The 21918-nt window shown below is 41.0% G+C and overlaps 1 protein-coding gene across 1 annotated transcript in view; it reads right to left on the minus strand.

Annotated features, from left to right (window-relative positions):
* Window positions 1-20552, minus strand: part of LOC6602918 (dynein heavy chain 8, axonemal) — a 109258-nt gene extending 88706 nt beyond the window's left edge. Inside the window, exons 1-8 of the mRNA XM_026991071.1 lie at window positions 19527-20552; window positions 17319-17422; window positions 17089-17264; window positions 15923-17034; window positions 15697-15865; window positions 15192-15597; window positions 8988-9199; window positions 8090-8606 (exon numbers count right to left, since the gene is read on the minus strand). Coding sequence (XP_026846872.1) covers window positions 8090-8606; window positions 8988-9199; window positions 15192-15597; window positions 15697-15865; window positions 15923-17034; window positions 17089-17264; window positions 17319-17422; window positions 19527-20552 — 3722 coding nt within the window. The remainder of the gene's footprint in view (window positions 1-8089; window positions 8607-8987; window positions 9200-15191; window positions 15598-15696; window positions 15866-15922; window positions 17035-17088; window positions 17265-17318; window positions 17423-19526) is intronic.
* Between the last annotated feature and the right edge of the window lie 1366 nt (window positions 20553-21918).

Consider the following 21918-nt stretch of genomic DNA (forward strand, 5'->3'; position numbering starts at 1 on the left):
TGCCGTTTCATTCCAGCTTGGCTGGAGGAAACACTACGGTTGATTTTGCCGGCTCGCAATTTCTACCTCACCGTAGACAAGTACCATCCCTGCCTCCTATACAATTGCCGACGTTTAGCGGCGGGTATGCGAACTGGACGAACTTTTATTCAATGTTTGCCACCATCATCGACAGCCATCCGGACTTAACAAACATAGAAAAGCTCCAGTATTTGCGTTCCTGTCTGCGGGATTCGGCATTGGAGACTGTTCGGTCGCTGGAAATCTCAGATGGCAATTATGCTGTGGCATTAGATTTGTTGGAAAACAAATAATCGGCGATTGGTTTTTCAGGCACACATCAATGAGATCTTGGCGCTTCAGGCTGTGGAACCTGGGTCAGTGGTTATGCTTCGGGAGCTTTCAGACCAGTTCAATTCACATATGCACGCGCTCCAGGGTTTGGGCACCACTGAGCAGATCGCAGGATGCATCATCGTGCAGGAGCTTCTCCGAAAACTGGATCCAGCGAGCCAAGAGAAGTGGGACGAACGATTCAACGACCCCTCATTCGCCAACTTAATTCCGTCGTGGGAATCTATGGCCTCGTTCTTGGAGCAGCTGCAGATCATTGGAGACGATGGACTTTTCTATGGCAAGCTATGCGTTGAGCAATCAGGTGGGCAGGTGGGCAGGTGGGCACCGCTGCGCGCTGTGCAACGATGGTGCTCACGAGGTCCAGCACTGTCAGAAGTTTAAAGCGCTGTCCCCCACAAATCGCCATAAAGAGGCCAAGCGGCTTTCGTTGTGTATAAATTGTCTCAGAACAGGGCATCGATTACTTCAGGGGACCTCGAGCAACTGTCGTACCTGCGGGGGTAGACACCATACCCTCCTTCATTTTGGTAGCCCTGAAGATACCGCAGTCCAAGGGAAATCAGAGCCGTATACTCCATCTCAGTCTGCGCTGTCTGAGTCTACGCCGTCTGAGCATACCACTGAGCCCTCTACTTCAGCGGCCCTTATTGCCCAAGATCTCAGGAATGGTGTTGTTCTACTTGCCACGGCCACGGTCTTAGTCAAAAATCGTTCCGTTGCTGGATTCCGGCTCTCGTTTCGCAAATCAGCTTCAGCTTCGAAAAATGAAATCGTCGACTGCAGTCTCGGGAATAGGCGACTCTAGCTTCGTCACGGATGGATTTTCGGTCAACGTTAGCCTGCACTCTCGCTCATCGGATTACTCAACTCTCATCACTGCCATTGTAGCATCTAGCATAACCGATCGACAGCCAAGCTTTGGAATTGACACTCAAAACTGGAACATTCCATCTAACATACCACTAGCTGATCCGGAGTTTTATAAGCCACAGCGCGTCGATTTGCTAATTGGCGCAAGTCTGTTTTTCGAGCTCCTGTGTGTTGGTCAGTTCAAGTTACTGCCAGGATTGCCTTCAATTCAGAAAACGCGCTTGGGATGGGTCGTGTCTGGAAGTTGTTCGCGTTTAAAAGGTTCCTTGTTGATGGTCTCTCGCGCTCTGGCCGTAGCAGCTGAGAATAATAGTCCAGAGGATCGGCTTGAGGTGCTTCTTCGGAGGTTTTGGGAGGTAGAAAATTGGATCGAACCAATAATAAAGTCTACCAAAGAAGAGCTAGATTGTGAAGCACACTTTGTGCAGGATTTCCGTCGACTACATAAATGCGATTATTGTGTTCGGCTGCCAGCAAAATATAATTTGGATCTCCTTGGAGAATCTTACAATCGAGCGCTTCGTAGATTCCTGACCCTTGAGAGAAAGTTAGATCGTCGCCCTGATGTTAAATCTCAGTATGCAGCATTTATAAAGGAGTACCTTGATTTAGGCCATATGTCGCAGGTTCCTACCCAGTCAATCAGCAACGATATTTTTTGCCTCACCATTGCGTCATGAAGGAAGATAGTTCTACGACCAAGCTTCGCGTCGTTTTTGATGGATCCGCTTCAACCTCATCTGGATATTCCCTGAACGACGTTTTAATGGCTGGTCCCGTAATCCAACCCAAGCTGTTTCATATTCTTGCTCGATTTCGGTCATACGCCGTTGCGATTACGGGAGATATCTGTAAGATGTATCGTTGCGTAAGAGTCTCGACCGACGATAGCAACTTGCAGTGTATTCTGTGGAGAAACTTCAGGGAAGAAGACTTGCGTGTGTTTCAATTGGACACCGTTACTTATTAGACGAAGCCTGCCTCCTATCTATCTGTGCGATGCATCAGTTGGCAATGGACGAGCAGATGGCGTTTCCAGTTGGAGCTGAAATCCTTCACCGTGACTTCTACGTGGATGACTTGATATCTGGAGCCAGCTCGCAGGAGGAGGCTATCCGAATTCGGGAGCAAACTACTGGAATTTTGGCTAGAGGTCAGTTCAGATTGAGGAAATGGTGTTCGAACGTCCCTGCTGTGCTGGATGGAGTTCCGGAAGAGGACAAGGAAACATTTTTGAATTTCGACGATGGCAGCCATGTGACTAAAACTTTAGGACTTGCGTGGGATCCGGTTTCTGATCTACTATTATTTTCGTTCTCGGCCCTTCAATCTTCTTTGAATTCCTGCAGGCGCTCTGTTCTGTCATCCATAGCGCGATTCTACGATCCTCTCGGACAAGCTGGTCCCGTAATTACTAAATCCAAAATCTTTCTCCAGCGTTTGTGCCAAGAGAAGTTGTCCTGGGATGAAAGCCTTTCAGTCGCACTGAACACCGAGTGGCAGGAAATATGCACCAGGTTTCGTCAGATTCGTCGACTTGAATTTCCTCGGCTTGTACTCCTTCCAGACTCTACGCTGGAAACTCACGGATTTTGCGATGCCAGCATCGAGGCTTATGGTGCATGCATTTATGTCGTGTCCAAGGGTCAGCATTCCAGCAGTCACTTACTTTGTGCCAAATCTCGTGTGGCTCCTTTGAAGACACTTACAGTACCAAAGTTGGAGCTTTGTGGAGGTGAGTTGCTGGCTAGGCTCACATCTGAGGTAGCTGGAATGAATGTATTCAAGGGAAGGTGTTACTGTTGGTGTGATTCTGCCGTTGCGCTCTCTTGGATTCGGTACGAGGCGTCAAGATTTAATATTTTTGTTGCAAATAGAGTGTCAACGATTCAGGAAATGACCGAAAAAATGGAATGGCGCTATGTACCCACAGCTTTAAACCCAGCCGACATTCTGTCTCGAGGGGCTCATCCGACTGAGCTGAATGAGTCACCTCTTTGGGCTCATGGTCCTCCATTTCTTTGCGGCTCCTCAGATGACTGGCCACCCACTGTGCTACCTGGTAAGCCAGCCCTTGAACTTCGTCGGAAGGCTCTTCTGGTCAAATCGCCCTACATGGACATTATTGCTGATTCCAAGTATGCGAATTCATTTGCTTCTTTGCAACGTGTTTTCGGATACATTCACTGTCTCAGACATTGAACATGGAACCCAGGTATTGCTACGACTAGTCCAGCGCCCTCAGCTATGGGAGGACATGAAGTCACTGCGGGCAAGGGGAGCAGTCTACTCATAGAGCTCAATCGCATCGTTATCGCCATTCATGGATCAGTTTGGACTTCTCAGGGTAGATGGTCGACTGAAAAACTCTTCGTTGGATTTTGATGGCCGTCATCCAATCATCTTGCCCAGCAGCCATCCACTGACTCTTGCAATAATCTCCCATTTTCATGAGCGGAGTCTGCACGCTGGTCATCGAGCATTGCTTGGACTAATTCGATCCCAATATTGGCCTATTGGGGGGAGGAAGACGGTAAACAAGGCAGAAAACAAGTGTGTAAGATGCTTTCGGCTAAAGCTCAGGGTATTGGAGCATATTATGGCGGATCTTCCAAAGGAGCGGCTCGATGGTTCTCATGCCTTTGAGGCACGCAACAAGGCTCCAATCAAGTGCTACGTGTGCGTTTTCATTTGTTTCGCTACCAAGGCTGTTCATCTGGAGCTTATAAAGGACTTATCCACAGTTGCTTTTCTACATGGACTAAAGCGCTTCATATGTACTAGACGAAAGCCGCGGCAAAATTGGTCAGACAACGCAAACAATTTTGTCGGCACTAAGAATAAGCTGATGGAATTAAAGCGCCTGGTCCTCAGCGATGACCATCAGACGGCGCTGCTGGATTTTTGCTTGGTCGAGGCTATAGACTGGCATTTCATTTTGGTTGTCTATGGGAGGCTGCAGTGAAGACGGCCAAGTACCACTTCTACCGTGCGATAGGCAACTCGGTTCTTGGATTTGACGAGCTGCGGACGCTGTTGTGCCACATCACGGCAGTGATTAATTCAAGATTTAAATATTTTAAATTATTGCCAGTGGTGCGGCCCAAAGGAAATGCATTTTGGTGTTGTCGTTTCCAATGCCCCCAATGCAAAGATCATTTGCTTCCGCATATGCGCATGCAGCGGAATTTTTCGTCTCCTTATGTCGCAATCTCTCGGATTCGGCTTAACAGCGTCCCCGAGCAGCTCTAACGCTCTCTGGCTATCATACGCTCTCGCTCGCGTCTAAGCTTGCTGCATAGGGCCCGGCAGATTGGCCCGTCAGCCCTTGCATGGGCAGTCTTGAGCTAATCGTCGCAGCTATTAGATTAACATCCTCGCATCCATCGTTCGCCCAATCATCCCCATATGTACATACGCGATAAGTTGGTTTACATATGCAAATAAATTGTCCATTATAAACAGCCTCTCGACTTTCATTAACTTCAAATTGCAACAGTTATTAAAAACGCTTAATAGCTTAACAGAGTGTTTGTAATAATTAGCGGTGATCTTGTATGTTTCGTAATTTTCGACGTCAGGCATTTATGACATATTTTTATGTACTCTTTGATATGACGAGTCATATTTTCCAATAATAGTGTCTTCTTCTGCGTGACTTCGTTCAATTGGATCGTCATGGTGTGTGAACAGTATCGCTTCTTGATCTTTTTTATTATTTATCTGGGTCACTGGCTTGAGTAGCGTTACTCTTAATAATTTGAATATTTTATGACCCATTTCTTTAAAAGTATCTATTGAAACTGATTCAAAAACCTTTTCGCTCGGTGCCACTTTGAGTTTGCTGATTTTATGTATACCGGCTAGCCTTTTAAGCCTTTGGAAGAACTGACCTAAGTCGAGAATTCCATTGGTGCACAAATCGCTAACGTCAATTCTTACTATAACTTTATTACCTCGTTTTAATAAACATTGAGATTTAGTTATTCGTAAGCTCAATACTTTTCGCACTTCGTCATTTGTGATGACTTCATGAACGTTGGGCGTAGAAGCGTTTACAAGAGTTTGCATAGTCAAATTTACTTCTTCATTTCCTGCGCAGGATTTATTCCGTTTACTTTGGTTTCTTGTAGTGACTTTGCAGAGATATTTTTAAAATCATTTATTTTGATGCGTGATAATGCACCGGCCACAAAATTGTCTTTTCCTTTGAGATTTTCTACACACAGCCAAAGCCAGAAAGAGCACAGCCAAGGCCCCCAACAAGCGGCAACGCTCAGCGGAGGATCCCGCTAGTCAGCCAGGCCAAGCCCAGCAAGCCAAGCGGATGAAAACCCACCTCACAAACCGATCGTTCGCTGAGATGGCGAAGGGAAAGACCATAACCGGCGTCCTGGACAGGGGCGCCGAGGACGGTCATGTCCCTCGGGACAAGTGGCATCTGGTGGAGAACGAGCTCCAGGACCGGTTCCTACTAGAACTGGAGGAGAATGGCGGACCACCGCCAAAGTTTGAGGAGGCAGGGTGGAATAAAGGCAAGGTGAAAACCATCGCCTGCCAAGACGCTCGCTCTACGGCCCACTACATTAAGGCGGTGGCTGCCCTCAAAAAGGTCTATCCAGGGGCGAAACTGGAGTATGTGAAGTGGGAAGATGTCCCCAGCCGTCCGATAGCCAGAGCATGGGTCTCGGCTAAGCCTGTAGATCCTCAGGTCTGCACCTCACCTTCCTACAGCTTATTCGAAGGTGGCCAAAGCAAAGGATATCCAAGGACAGAGGCGCCAGATCATCTTCGTCCTTAATGAGGAGTCTCTAGAGTTCCTCGCAAAGACGGACTATAAGCTATACGTAGCTGAAACCGAAGGTAAAATTCGTACCCGCATTCTTGCAAGAAGAGAGTTGCACTTATTTCTGCTCCTAAATTTTAGCAATGAAGAACACACAGCAGTGAGCCTCGAGGGCCAGGAGCGCTCACTGAGTATCTGCTCCGCACACATGAGTCACGAACAACCTGTCCTCCGTGCTATAATCGCAGAATGTGCGACCAAGGACATCGGCCTAATTGTGGGGTGGGACGCCAACGCCCATCACTGTGGGGAAGCACTGACAGAAACGAAAAGGGTAAGTACCTCTTTAGTTACTTACAGACCACTCAGATGGTCTTATTAAACCGGAATAAACCTTTATTATTAAAAACCGCAAGAAGTCCTGGACTTTACGCTTGCCTCTCATGAGATACAGGGGAACATTGTATCCTGGACGGTCCTGGAAGAACACTCCTTCTCGGACCACAGGTATGTGGAAACGAGCCTCCTAAATACTCATTTCCCTGGCTACGATGAAAACAGACCCAACTACTTCGCGTCTCCCTCTGTCGTCTCAGATGGTATCCTGAATTTGGTTAACCAGGAGAACATTGCCTGGGCGATCAAAAGTTTTGAACCATTCAAGTCTTCGGGGCCAGACGGCATTATCCCTGCCCAACTGATTTACCCAGGAAAAAAAAACCATTAATTGGCTCAAAATAATTTACGAGGGAATCTTATCCCACGGGTGCATCCCTGACACCTGCATCGCCCCAAAACTCTGTGGAGAAGCGCTAGTCTTTAGCAACAATGCCAAGTATCTTGGCCTAATCCTCGAAAGAAAGCTCGATTGGAAACTGAGCATAAATGATAGAGTAAAGAAAGCCACAGTGTCCCTCTATACATGCAGAAAATCTCTCGGAATAAAATGGGAAATGATCCCGAATATAGTTCGGAGACTATGCACCACCATCATACGACCAATCGGGCTACGCACTGCTCCAGGGAAAGCCCTGGATACCATAATGGACCTCCTCCCCGTAGATCTCATGGGAAAGATGGTGGCAACACTTTCCGCCATCAGAATGGATGGATTACCGGAAAGGACAGATTATTGACCACCTAGGGAGGACTGGGAGATGGGCGAACCTGTCAATGCGGTAAACTTTTACACTGATGGCTCATATCGATATTGTCAAGTTCAGCGACTGTAAATGACTGTCGCAGGTCTCTGCATGAGATCGCAGAGTAATTAGATCTCTTTCTTATATGGGTCCCCGGCCACAGGGACTTTAAGGGGAAGAACGCCGCCGACGAGCTCGCCAGGCAGGGTACTACGATTCCTCTCTTATCAGAGAGGGAGCAGGGGATCCCTACTCTTCACACTCTTTATTAATGACTTTCCTTCGGAATTAACATACTCTTAAGTACTTCCACTATAAGGAAATTTCATTTCATTCTTGAATGCAATCCGATCTCAATAACTTCAGTCATGGTGTTGTGCAAACTTGTTACACCTTATTGCCTCGAAATGCAAAGAAATGACATTTCATCGTTCTATCTGGTGGATGATCGCCAAGCTAAAGCTCAACACATTTCTACCATGGTAAATAAGGCCATGGGCGTGCTTGGTTTTGTAAAGAGGTGGTCAAAGGAATTTGACGACCCCTATATAACAAAGACTCTCTAAACATCGATAGTTCGTCCGATCTTAAAATACGGCCCCTGTATATAGCTCCTCGTATAGAATCAGTTCAGAAAAACTTTTTACTCTTTGCTCTGTGGGGCCCTAAATGGGATGCGGGTGTGAGACTCCCATCTTACCCTAGTAAATTGCTATTAGTAAACCTACCATCCCTATTTAACCGTAAAAAAATTGATTGATTGATTTTTGTGCACAACTTGAGCCATAATCTTCACGATTACTATTAGATCTATCTATTAGAAACTAATTACCGTTGACACTTCCGTTTAGTCGATCGAATTTGTTTGTTTTTAGTTAGTTGTTAGTGCTAGAACGTAATAATATTTATTTAGATTACTCGTTACAATACTTACTCGATGTAATTGTCCCGCACTTTCTCTAACACTACCATGGCTTGGCGTACATCATCTAAATCATTAATTGTTTTATCCAATATATTATTTTGCTCAGCAATAAATTCGATCATTTCATCCAATTGTTTTTTGTACTGCACACTTAGCAATTGTCCTAATAAAACTTTCCATTTTTTTGACTCTACAACCAATTTATCGAGAGTATTACTCATGCGAACCTCGATGGGCCCTATAGTACGTTTAGGGCTCATAGTTTCAAGCTTTTGGGTAATGCTATCATAATGTAGAAACATATCTCGTATATCAACTGTCAATGGGTTTGTTAAAACAAAAGCATTAATAATATCTTCCCTATCTTCAGCCCATAAGTATTTGTATTTTTCAAACATTTCTCGTTGAAATTCCTCCATATCCGACTTATAACTTAGTAGACCATTAGCCAAATTTTGAACGGCGCGGATAACATCCTTATGTTCCACTACGTATCTAAAGTAACTCCTTTCATATTTATTTTCATCTTAAAAGAAAATTAAAATCTGTTATTCGATAGCACAGGCCAACAGTGATTTTGCATCAGTCCTACACTAACTTGTTCTTGTTATATAAGACTTTCTAAGATATGCTGTTTATAAAGTATTTTTTGGGCTGAGCCTTTGAACCAGGCGCGTGATTCTTAAATAGAAGGGGAATTGTACGACGATAGAAAACATAAAACAAGCTCTATAAAATGTCACTATACATAATAAATTTATTCTAAATGAAAAAGTAAAGACGCGTTTACTTAAAAAACGATTAAAAAAGCCTCTGTTATTTAAAAAAATTTGTATAGGCCTACTACAAACAGAATGTTTTTTTTCTGTGGGCTGTGTCATTTATAAGACAAATAAGATACACTCACCAACAGTAACACGCCTATCTTTCCGGTCTTGAGTCTTTGCTTGTTTACCCCAAGTGGATACAAAATAATTAATTTCTGTGCAACAAAGAATAGCATTATTAAAATCATTTTGCATTACATCTAAATTAGGCTGTATATAGCATCCATTAATAAAATCCATTTCCAACTCAGTATATAATATAGGCTTCATAGGATTAGTACGCCAATTTGTCCTGCATATGTTAGGAAAAAGGTTGTTTATTAGTTTATTAATATGTACATATATAGTTATTCTCCATTAGATGGACGAATGACAGATACATTTTACATCACACAAGATCACGTTTGTCTACAACCGGAAACAAGCCAACTACTAGGCCATAGAGCTAAGTATTGCACAAATACTGCCGTTTGTCCCACCTGCAACTTTCCACCCACCCGAACGCAAAATGCACACGCATCCACTGTGCTAATTGCTTTGAGCAACACCCTGCCAACTCCCCTAGTAGTAAACGAGGGGGAACGTTGTGAGTTGCTGCGGACACCGCAACTCTACAGTTATACCCGATACTAAGTCAGTATGGCTCTCCTCCGGCAGACGCCGCTAATATTAAGCGACACGACAAAGAGTGCGTGCGAGAGAGACAGAAAATCAGTCTGAGCGTGGCGTCGGGCGCTGCGTAGCCACTGCAAATTGATTTGTTTCCTTTGGCTATAAAAATGATCTGATCTGATCCAGATTCTGCAATCTGATAGATATGGTCGTTATCTATGATTCTGCGTTTTTAGTTTTCTCAAATCTGCAATATTGTGGATGCAACAGATTTTCGTCCTTTGTGGGGGCGGAAGGGGGTGGGACGAAATTTTGAGATAAAGGTTTTATAGTGAGATCTAACAGAAGTGCGGATACCAAATTTGGTTACTCTAGCTTTAATAGTCTCTGATATTTGTGAATATCCCCAGATTTGCTTCCTTTGCGGGGGCGGAAGAGGGTGTGGCGAAATTTTGAAACAAACTCGTCTCGGTCCGATGTATTAGGAGTGTGGATACGAAATTTGGTTGCAATAGCTTTTATAGTCTCTGAGATCTAGGCGCTAATGTTTTACTCTAAGCAAAGCCGCCTATGCTACCTGTGTGTTAGAGAGAGACAGGGCAAGAACAAATGAAATTGTTTTCTTGACGCTGGCTATAATAGTAATACGATCCAATTCAGATTCTGCAGTCTAAAAGATATAGTCATTCTCTACGATTCTGCGTTTTTTGTTTTCTCGTATCTTTAAAATTGTGGATGCCACAGATTTTCGCCCTTTGTGGGGGCGGAAGTGGGCGGGGCAAAGTTTTAAAATATTTTTGTAGCAGTGACATATCACAGAAGTCTGGATCCAAAACATCGTTGCTCTAGCTCTTATAGTCTTTGATCATTAGGCGCTGAAGGGGACGGACAGACGGACAGACGGACGGACGGACAGACGGACGGACGGACAGACAGACATGGCTCAATCGACTCGGCTATTGATGCTGATCAAGAATATATATACTTTATGGGGTCGGAAACGATTCCTTCTGGACGTTACACACATCCACTTTTACCACAAATCTAATATACCCCAATACTCATTTTGAGTATCGGGTATAAAAATATATAGAGCAGAAAGAAATCCTGACAATAAAAACACGAAATAAATGCAGCATTCGCGAAGCACGTTTATTACAAAAAACAATCTGTATCTCCCTCTACTTCTTCGTTCAGTTTTGCAGCTGTTACAGCCGCAACGACAAATGAAAACGCAAAAGAAAACAAAAACGAGAGGGAACGTTGTGAGTTTGCTGCGGAGACCGCAACTCTACATCTATACCCGATACTTCAGTCAGTATGTTTAAATAAATAGTTTAAATAGTTTTGAAATAAACTTGTAACAGTGACATATGACAGAAGTCCGGATATAAAATGTCGTTGCTCTAGCTTTTATAGTCTTTGAGCACTAGGCGCTGATAGGGACGGACAGACAGACAGGGCTTAATCGACTCGGCTATTGATGCTGATCAAGAATATATATACTTTATGGGGTCGGAAACGATTCCTTCCGGACGTTACACACATCCACTTTTACCACAAATCTAATATACCCCAATACTTATTTTGAGTATCGGGTATAATTACAGAATACCTCATACTCACAAAGAGGAAGTTAACGAACAAGTCACAAAACTCATTTTAGATAAAATAGTAGAACCTTCCGTATCAGAATAAAATAGCCCAATACTTCTTGTCCCAAAGAAAGGATTACCGGATTAGTAATAGACTATCGTCAAATAAATAACAAATTACTTTCCGATAAATTCCCACTGCCACGCATAGACGACATTCCTGATCAATTACGCAGATCATCAAATTGAGTTTAAAGAAAATTCCAGAAATATAACGTCTTTTTCAACGAGCAATGGTTTTATGGTTTTAAAATAGCGCCAAATTCTTTTCAAATAATGATGACAATAGCATTTTCAGAATTAGATCCTTCGCAAGCATTCTTGTACATGGATGACCTAATGTCATCGGTTGTTCCGGTTGATCAAAGCACAACCTTAAGTTACATCCAGAAAATTACTCTTTCTTCATGCACGAAGTGACTTTCCTAGTGTAAGGTATTTTACCAGATGACAAGAAATACGATGTCATCGAAAAATATCCAGTCCCTACAGACGCAGATAGCGCTAGAAGATTTGGTGCAATTTGCAATTATTAAAGACGATTCATTAAAGACTTTGCTGATTATTTACCCCACACAACAAGATTATGTAAGAAAAATATACAATTTGAATAGACAAGCGAATGCCAAAAAGCATTTGATTATGTAAAAATTACTCTAATGAAGCCTACTTTATTGAAATACCCAGATTGTAATAAAGAATTTTGCATCATAACAGATGCCAGTACACAAGCATGCTGAGCAGTTTTAAATCAAAATATGGCGATAAACATTTTCCCGTAGCATAATGCTTCCCGCTCATTTACAAAAGGAGATAGCAATACGAATACCACAGAGCAAGAATTGACAGCCACTCACTGGGCAATAACACATTTTCGACCATATATATATGGTATACACTTTACAATTGAAACAGACCATTAAAATATTTGTTTTCAATGATAGGTTAGGTTAATGACCTTTCAATGATAGAACCTAGTTCAAAATAAACGAGAACGAGATTAGACTTAGAAGAGTATGATTTTGCTTTAGAATATCTCAAAGGAAAAGACAATTTAGTGGCCGGTGCATTATCACGCATCAAAATAAAAAAATGATTGTAAAAATATCTCTGCAAAGTCACTACAAGAAACCAAAGTAAACGGAATAAATCCTGCGCAGGAAATGAAGAAGTAAATTTGACTATGCAAACTCTTGTAAACGCTTCTACGCCCAACGTTCATGAAGTCATCACAAATGACGAAGTGCGAAAAGTATTGAGCTTACGAATAACTAAATCTCAATGTTTATTAAAACGAGGTAATAAAGTTATAGTAAGAATTGACGTTAGCGATTTGTGCACCAATGGAATTCTCGACTTAGGTCAGTTCTTCCAAAGGCTTAAAAGGCTAGCTGGTATACATAAAAACAGCAGACTCAAAGTGGCACCGAGCGAAAAGGTCTTTAAATCAGTTTCAATCATAGCTCGCAATTAACTGTTGACACTTTCGGCGTGTCTGATAAAAAATCTGTCTGACGGACAGATTGAGAAAATGGACTGAAAAGACCCGATCAAATCTGTTTTTGCTCAACTCGCTCTTCGCTCAAGCAAAGACCGATTTTTTCACTTCTCTTTTGTTCCTGTTTTTCACTGAGCATCTTGTCTCAAGCGAACGAACAAAGTTTTTTTTGCGTGCTTGTACGTATGATGCTTACAATAGCCCAAAAGATGCGGAAGACATGAAACATACATATACACATACACATGAAAAAAAAAACTAAAAACACTTTACTCAGACACTTTTTGGGTTCTGCTCTTTTAAAGACACTTTTACTGCGAGCGCTTCACCAAAGTGTCTCTTTAAGTTTTTATTGTGAGACACGATCGTGTGTCGGACTCAACTGAAAACCCGAAACACATAACACAAGCGAAGAGACAAAAAGTGTTCTGCTCAGTGAGAGACCGTTTCTGCGTGGTCTTTTTCGGTTTTGTCAGTGACGAGACAGCAATGGGAAAAAGTGTTGACCGTCGTTTGCGAGCTATGGTTTCAATAGATACTTTTAATGAAATGGGTCATAAAATATTCAAATTATTAAGAGTAACGCTACTCAGGCCGGATCAGGATCAAGAAGCGTTACTGTTCACATACCATTACTATCCAATTGAAGGAAGTCACACAGGCATAACAAAAAAACGAGGGGGAACGTTGTGAGTTGCTGCGGACACCGCAACTCTACAGTTATACCCGATACTAAGTCAGTATGGCTCTCCTCCGGCAGATGGCGCTAATATTAAGCGACACGACAAAGAGTGTGTGCGAGAGAGACAGAAAATCAGTTTGAGCGTGACGTCGGGCGCTGCGCAGTCAGTGCAAATTGGTTTGTTCCTTTTGGCTATAAAACATCTTAAAGGAGTGTGTGTACCAAATTTGGTTACTCTAGCCTTAATAGTCTCTGAGATTTGTGGTTGCCCCAGATTTTCGTCCTTTGCGGGGGCGGAAGGGGGTGTGGCGAAATTTGGACATGAAACGGTCAAGGTCCGATATCACAGGAGTGTGGATACCAAATTTGGTTGCTCTAGCTCTTATGGGTTCTGAGATCCTTGAACTCATATTTTGCAATTGGCAAAACCGACCATGAAACCTGTGTGTTAGAGTGAGACAGAGCGAGAAAGAGTGAAATTGTTTTCGTGATTCTGGCTATAATAATTATACGATCTGGTTCAGATTTTGCACTCTGTAAGATATAGGCATCTTCTACGATTCTGCGTTTTTAGTTTTCTCGTATCTTTAAAATTGTGGATGCCACAGATTTTCGCCCTTTGTGGGGGCGGAAGTGGGCGGGGCAAAGTTTTGAAATATTTTTGTAGCAGTGACATATCACAGAAGTCTGGATCCAAAACATCGTTGCTCTAACTCTTATAGTCTTTGAGCATTAGGCGCTGAAGGGGACGGACAGACGGACGGACGGACAGACGGACAGACAGACATGGCTCAATCGACTCGGCTATTGATGCTGATCAAGAATATATATACTTTATGGGGTCGGAAACGATTCCTTCTGGACGTTACACACATCCACTTTTACCACAAATCTAATATACCCCAATACTCATTTTGAGTATCGAGTATAATTAGCAAAAATTAGAAGACACTATTATTGGAAAATATGACACGTCATATCAAAGAGTACATAAAAAGTGCCTGGCGTCGAAAACGACGAAACATACAAGATCACCTCTAATTATTACAAACACACCAATATATGCTTTCGACAGAGTGATAATAGACACTATTGGTCCCTTACCACGATCAGAGAATGGAAATGACTACACCATTAAGGTGTACACCTACAGTCACCTTAATATGTGATATAACAAAATATTTAGTAGCTATTCGAATTGCAAATCTCAGCGTCCTTTGTGGGGGCGGAAGGGGGTGGGCCGAAATTTTTAAATACACTTGAACAGTGAGATCTAACAGAAGTGTGGATACAAAGTTTGGTTGCTTTAGCTCTAATTGTCTTTGCGATTTGTGGATGCCACAGATTGTCGTCCTTTGTGGTACCGGAAGGGGGTCGGGCAAAATTTTTAAATACACGTGTTATAGTTAGATCTAACAGGAGTGTGGATACCAAATTTTATTACTCTAGTCTTAAAAGGCTCTGAGATTTGGAACGGATAGACAGACATGGCTCAGTCGACTTGGCTATTCAAGAATATATATACTTTATGGGGACGGAAACTCTTCCTTCTGAGAAACAAATAAAATATTCTATAAATCTAATAAAATTTGGTTTTAGGTATAAGGAGGATAACCGGTGAGAAAGAATCAGTTCGTCCCTTTTGCGAACAGCGATACAAAAGTTAAATAAATTATAATCTCACATATATGCATAATGACTGATTACCGGATATAAAAGTACAGCCGTGTCATTATCGCGGCTCACACCGTTCCTTCTCGTTTTTACCTACAGATTTTAAGGTGCGGGTTAAATAAAGAACACACAACTACTACAATTGATAATGAAAATAGCTCACCTGAGTATATTTTGGCGCACAAAATCTAATGACCGCTTAGAACCAGCTACTAGCGCCAAAATTATCTTCGAGTTATAATACGAAAATAAATCCATGCAATCGTTACGCAAATGATGAAGTTCATATCGAATATTTTCATAGTTACGAAACTGAAGGGTCTTTAGCACATCCTCAGGTGCCAGATAAATGGTCCGATATATTTTATGGAATTGTATAAAATCCCATTTATCTATGGGTAAAAATCCCTCTGTTCGCCAATTCGAATCATTCAGTTTTTCTGGTGGCAGCTGAAAGACTCTTCTACCCTTTGAATCAGTTTGATCAAAATCAAGTAAATCAATAAACATATTTATTATGTCAATAACGGCACGCTCCATACACACAGATTTTTTTTCCAACACGCGCTCTAAATGATCATGTGGGAAAATATTATTGATGGATTATTTTCTTAAATAATAATAGAGTGAGAAAAACTGGTCAACAAAATAAAGATATAAGAAGTTACCTATTTCAGATCGTAATTTGTTGCTCTCTTCAAGAAATTCGTATGAAGAGACTGGTTCATCAGGAATGTATATGTAAAGAAATTCCGATATACTATACATTTCCTGCAATATTCGAAGTTCTTCAATGTCCAAAATCATTTTGAAAAAGGTTTCTACATCTAATATTTTCTGTGAAGATGAGAATTTAACTATAAATTTAAAAAATATATATAAATTCTATCTTACCTGGCAAACTTTTTTTACATATTCTTCAAGGTTTTCAGATATCCAAGTGACGGATGATAGCGAAGATTTTAACAAAATAGACACTTCTTGTAACCGAAATCGCATTATGTTTATAAAAACAGGTGTCAATGACGATCGCAACCGATCAAATCGTTCCAAACTTAATTTTAAAGTTGTTGCAGGTCCTAATAAACGATCTTTGCAATAAGTTAAAGTTGCAGCCATATTAGGTACCTCTAGATGAAGCTTCCACATCCACTCTGTTTCTGATATCAGTTGTAAAATGGCGCGATCTAAGTTAACGGTATATAATGCTTCATCCTTATTTATTGTCATCACAGGAGCATTGAGAAGGCAACGCACTTCCTCAACGTAGTCAAACCAAGCTTTGTGATAAGCCATCTCATAGTGACAAATTATGCCATTCATATAGTTATAATAGCGTACAGTTCGCTGTGCCTTTTTATGAGAAAGGACACATTGACGAAGCTTCAAAGCCTGCATGGGAACATCAATTTTTTTAAAAATTGAACGAATCCAGACAATACGACCGGCAACGGGAGGCAGGTTTCGAGGTATAAAGGGATTTCCCCGTTCCTCATTGTATACATCCTTTAACAAAAACATTTCTTTTTCCAACATTTCAGCTACTTCCAAGTAACGGCGATCGAGACAGAGACACTCCAAATTTAAAGCTTCAAACCGCTTAAGCACTAATAATACTGATTCAGCAGACGGGCATTCAGTTGAAAGTAATTTGACAAACTGCTGCATACCAACCTCCGCTTCTTCTACCTCATTTACGAATTTTTCAAAATCCGTATTAAACGTTTCAATTCGATAGTTTAACGGATCGTAAATTTTACTGCTAATAGTTATACGGGCTCCTTTTATCAGAGCGTTAAACCTTTCCATTCCACTAATCATAATACGATCTAAGATAGAATATGTTATTTCAGTATTAGCAATCCATTTTACTTTTTGAAGACGCTGTAGAAATTTCTCTAAGCATGTGAATATGTAAACTGAAGATACAATCCATGGACGTTCATTGCTGCTTTTCATCTCCTCAACTGTATGCATATATATATTTTTATAGTTCTCCATAACATCTTTACATTTTTCAATCTTTTCGATTAGTTCGGAAGAAGGTATATGCCAATGACTTCGGTGTTCACTCTCAGTAATAAAGCTTTTGCTAGTAATAGTAAGTTGATTGGATATCTTCACCATAAGCCCTGTCACATTAACGGGTGTATTAAAGTAGTGAGCAGTTTTGGACACATTTCGTATTGCGACCATTAGTCCAGGTAAGCTGCTGATAATATCATCAGGAGACGACCTGTGATAACAAATTTCAGAATAATGTCAACCATGCTGTCTTTAAGCACTTTACCTATATAATGGGTCCCAAAATTTTTGCAACGAAGATATATAACGAACGTTGTCTTTAGCTTCATTTAAAGCCAATGTGACCTGGTTGTCAATTTCAGCCCACCGCTAAAAGAAAAGTACGCATTAAAGTCTCACAAAAATATTTTTAAGTAACTATAATGTACTCTTCGAAGCGAAGTTCAAATGTAAATGATCTTAAACAGAGGGCATCGATCCGCTAGATTGCCGAATCTGCATCAGATCGAGTTAGTAATATTTCCAGAATGAACAAATCGATTTGCAGGGGCTACGCTCTAATACATTCTTTCTCGTATATAACGGTTGGTTACGTATAAAATTTATTGCCTAGATAACATAAATCAGCGACCCATGTCGGCTCACAATGTTCCTTATGGCTATAAAAATGATCTGATCTGATCCATATTCTGCAATCTCATAGATATGGTCATTATCTATGATTCTGCGTTTTTAGTTTTCTCAAATCTGCAATATTGTGGATGCAACAGATTTTCGTCTTTTGTGGTGGCGGAAGGGGTGTGGGGCGAAATTTTGTGATATACGTTTTATAGTGAGATCTAACAGGAGTGCGGATACCAAATTTGGTTACTCTAGCGTTAATAGTCTTTAAGATTTGTGGATATCCCCAGATTTTCGTCCTTTGTGGGGGCGAAAGCAGGTGTGGCAAAATTTTGAAACAAACTCGTCAAGGTCCGATATCACAGGAGTGTGGATCAAAATGTGGTTGCTCTAGCTTTTATAGTCTGTGAGATCTAGGCGCTAATGTTTTACGCTAAGCAAAGCCGGCTATGATACGCGTGTGTTAGAGAGAGACAGCTATTGATGCTGATCAAGAATATATATACTTTATGGGGTCGGAAATGATTCCTTCTGGACGTTACACACATCGATTTTCACCACAAATCGAATATACCCCAATACTCCTTTTGAGTATCGGGTATAAATATAAATCTATATACTAAATCTATATATATAAATGCTCTGCTATGACTTAAAAACTCTAAAAATTATGCACCGACTAAGCTTAAATTTTAACATAAAATTCAGTCTCAGGATGTGTTTTGGGGTATCAGCCATATTGTGAAAATTAAATCGCAATTATGTCATGTTTGCTGATACTTTAAGTTTATATTAATACAATTTGAAGTTTATTTTCGTATATGTATATTAAGATATAATAATTTATATTTTTTCTAATAACATCTTAAATTTTACTTCACCAAATAAACCAAAACAACACAAAATTGCGAGTTCCCGTTGACAGATCAAATATTGATTTTAATAGTTGGCAAAGTTACAGGTTACAGATTTCGTTTGTTCTTTATTTTACGAATTTTTCGATTTCCTTAAGTTTTATGTAATTTGATTGCCAATACAAAGGCATAATTAACAAAACGAATTCAGTACACAAAAAAAAGCGAGGGGGAACGTTGTGAGTTGCTGCGGACCACAACTGTACATTTATTTACTTAGTGGCGGCGGAAAGGGGCGGGGCGAAGTTTTGAAATACAGACTGAAAGACTAGCTCTTATAGTCTTTGAGCACTAGGCGCTGATAGGGACGGACGCACGACTCGATCGACTCGGCTATTGATGCTTGTCAAGAATATATATTGATCAACATGATCAAGACTATCTTTAATAGTCTCTTTTCGTCGTTTGTGTGGCCGGAAGGGGGTAGTACGAAACTATGAAATACACTTGTGCAGGTTCCATATCAATTCAATTCAATTTTGAAATACAATTGTAACCGTGAGCATTTTGAGCATCGGGTATAAACCCTAAAACTTGAAAAAATCGGTCAGAATATGTGTGCAAGTATCCAATGGCCGATGGAAAGCAAATTAGAGTCGTCCTAGTTCAGAGTTGTTCAGACCAAATTAATGCCTCGCAGAAAAACATATTTTCTGTAGTCGCACTAAAGGCAGATAAGTATCGAGAAGACGGCTTTCGAATAACAGACTTAACATACAATGGCGCACAGGAGACAGGTATGGTTCGACAACGGTGAAAACGGGAGAAGAAAAACTGTAGATGTCGGGAACGGAATATGTGTAATTTATATGAAAGATTTGTTTCTTCTTCATTTCTTCATCCTCATTTCTCTTCCGCCAGTTAATAAATACTCGATATACCATCGTCATAGTAAAACAATAATCCACACAAATACGAATTTTATTTAAATTACTTACATTCAATAGTTTTGATGATCGTGATAAGGTCAAACAGTCCTTGTGGTTATTAAATGCCCGTGATGTAACAAACTCTGTAATTGAAGTATATCTTGCCAGCATACGTCGCCAATTCACCAACATTTGTAATGGACCTACATCTGGAGTGTCACGCTGAATTTGTTTTCCTTCAACTAGTATCCCCTGGATTTGTCTGAGCCATTGTTCAAAATATCTCTCAACTAGACGAACACGCGTCACTATTTTTGAGCTTGCTTCAATTTGCCATCTTACTAGTAAAAACCCTTTGAATAGGTCGTGTGACACATCAAAAAGTACACGCGAAGACACAGTTGCTTCTGAGGATTTGAGAAACGTATTATACATATTAAGTATATGAAAAAACTTTTGAAGTTGCTCTTTTTCCGCCAGACCAAACTCTGTTACAGCCTCAACCGATGGTTTTAAAACATAATCGATAAAGGTTTTAACTACATTTAAGCAAGCGTTTCGCTCTTCTGCGTTAATCATAAACATTGCCACCTCATCGCTCACTGTACGATTTTCAATGGACCTGTCATTGTGATGCCGATAAACAACCATCCATTTACCAATCATGTCCACTGAGTCGGCCCGTAAACAGATAGTTCTCTGTATTTCGGTATACTTGAGCTTTTCTTGATAACGTCCAGACTCGGTAGGATAACCCATCATTTCCGCGTTACTGAGCATGATTGCCATTGGGCCTCTCTCATTAAATAGTCCGTTTAGATTGTCGACATACTTATTTTCGTCCACAACCCCTGTTACCACTTCCTCTGTATCTAGGCCACACATATCTGCACATATTTCTAAAACATACCGGTGATTAGCACCAAGACTAGAGATCCGCTGCTGACGCATTTCTCGAAGAAATTGAAATCGCTTTCGCTGCTGTTCTTCACGCTCCTGATCGCTTACACTAGGACGACGTGCTGCCCGTTTTAATATAGTACGAGACACACCGAACAGCTTCCGTAGGCGTTTAACATTTCTGTCTGGATCCATTCTTGAAAAGATAAATATATTTTATACAATATTACTATTAAAATCAAAAAATATATATTTGTTTATATATCTGACGCTGATATTACTCAAGAATGAATGAATTCAACTAATATAACAAAAATGAACAGGTCTCCTTTTCTAAACAAAATTTTTTAATGTTCAGTGTTTCAGCCTGTTCGCACTAGGGTTTTGTCATGCTTCATTGCATTATATCTTTATTAAATTAAGAGCGGGAACGTTACGAGACGCGGCCAGGTAGAGTATGGGAGCTATAAGAAAATTATTATATATCTTGAATTTCTCAAAATATAGCATTTTGTTATCCTGCAGATGCTGCTCTTCCGTAAAATTGTTGTTATACCCGATACTCAAAATGTGTATTGGGGTATATTAGATTTGTGTAAAAAGTGGATGTGTGTAACGTCCAGAAGGAAGCGTTTCGGACCCCATAAAGTATAGATATTCTTGATCAGCATCAATAGCCGAGTCAATTGACCCATATCTATCTGTCCGCGCGTCTGTCCGTCCGTCCGTCCGTCCGTCCCTATCAGCGGATAGTGCTGAAAGACTTTATGACCACCAATCCTAAACACACCGAAATTTTAAACAAACTAATTACAAATGTTCCCACACAAAACCATTCTCACAGAAAAATGCACCAAATATCAACTAATAATTTGTATAAACAAAAGATGATAATGAAAGATGATATATTAAATACTATAGAATTTCCCATAGTCAAAAAGAGGAAGTAATAAAACAAGTGTGCAAACTAATAAAAGACAAAAAGTAGAACCCTTACCAAATTCAGATAGTAAAAGATGGCGCCTAGTGATTGACTACCGCCAAATAAACAAAAAATATTATCAGAAAAATTCCCACTGCCCAGAATAGATGATATTCTTTTGCTGCGCGGGGCGAGGCCGGCCGGCTGATCGAGCCAAGAGAGCGGATTTGACGTGTAACCGGCGGTGCTATGACCTAGGAAAACTGATCGAAAACAAATCGACGCTGCCAGTGCGGAGATCGGGAACCGCGTGCGAACCTAACCACAAATGGAATTAGTAGCAGTGTAAGAATAAATTCTCGTTCATATAAATACCCCGCCGTAGATATTGGTCTATTAGAGCCTTCTGTTCTGGAATAACGCCGTGAAATGTTTTGTTAACGACCTCTGCCTAGCCGTGCGATACATGTGTCGGTGTGACTTGTGTCTGTGTGTCCGATAAAATAACTAGGGTTTGAAAAGAAGCAAGTTTGAGTTCAAAAGTGTCCGACCAGTGAGCTAATATCAGCCAGCGGAAGCGGGTCATCTTTCGTCGCGGGAACGCAATTGTAAGTGAGCTTTACTTAGTGTTTATACACG

The sequence above is a fragment of the Drosophila persimilis genome, unplaced genomic scaffold (assembly GCF_003286085.1).
Source record: "Drosophila persimilis strain 14011-0111.01,24,50 unplaced genomic scaffold, DperRS2 tig00000652-arrow-arrow-pilon, whole genome shotgun sequence".
In the NCBI taxonomy this organism is placed as follows: domain Eukaryota; kingdom Metazoa; phylum Arthropoda; class Insecta; order Diptera; family Drosophilidae; genus Drosophila; species Drosophila persimilis.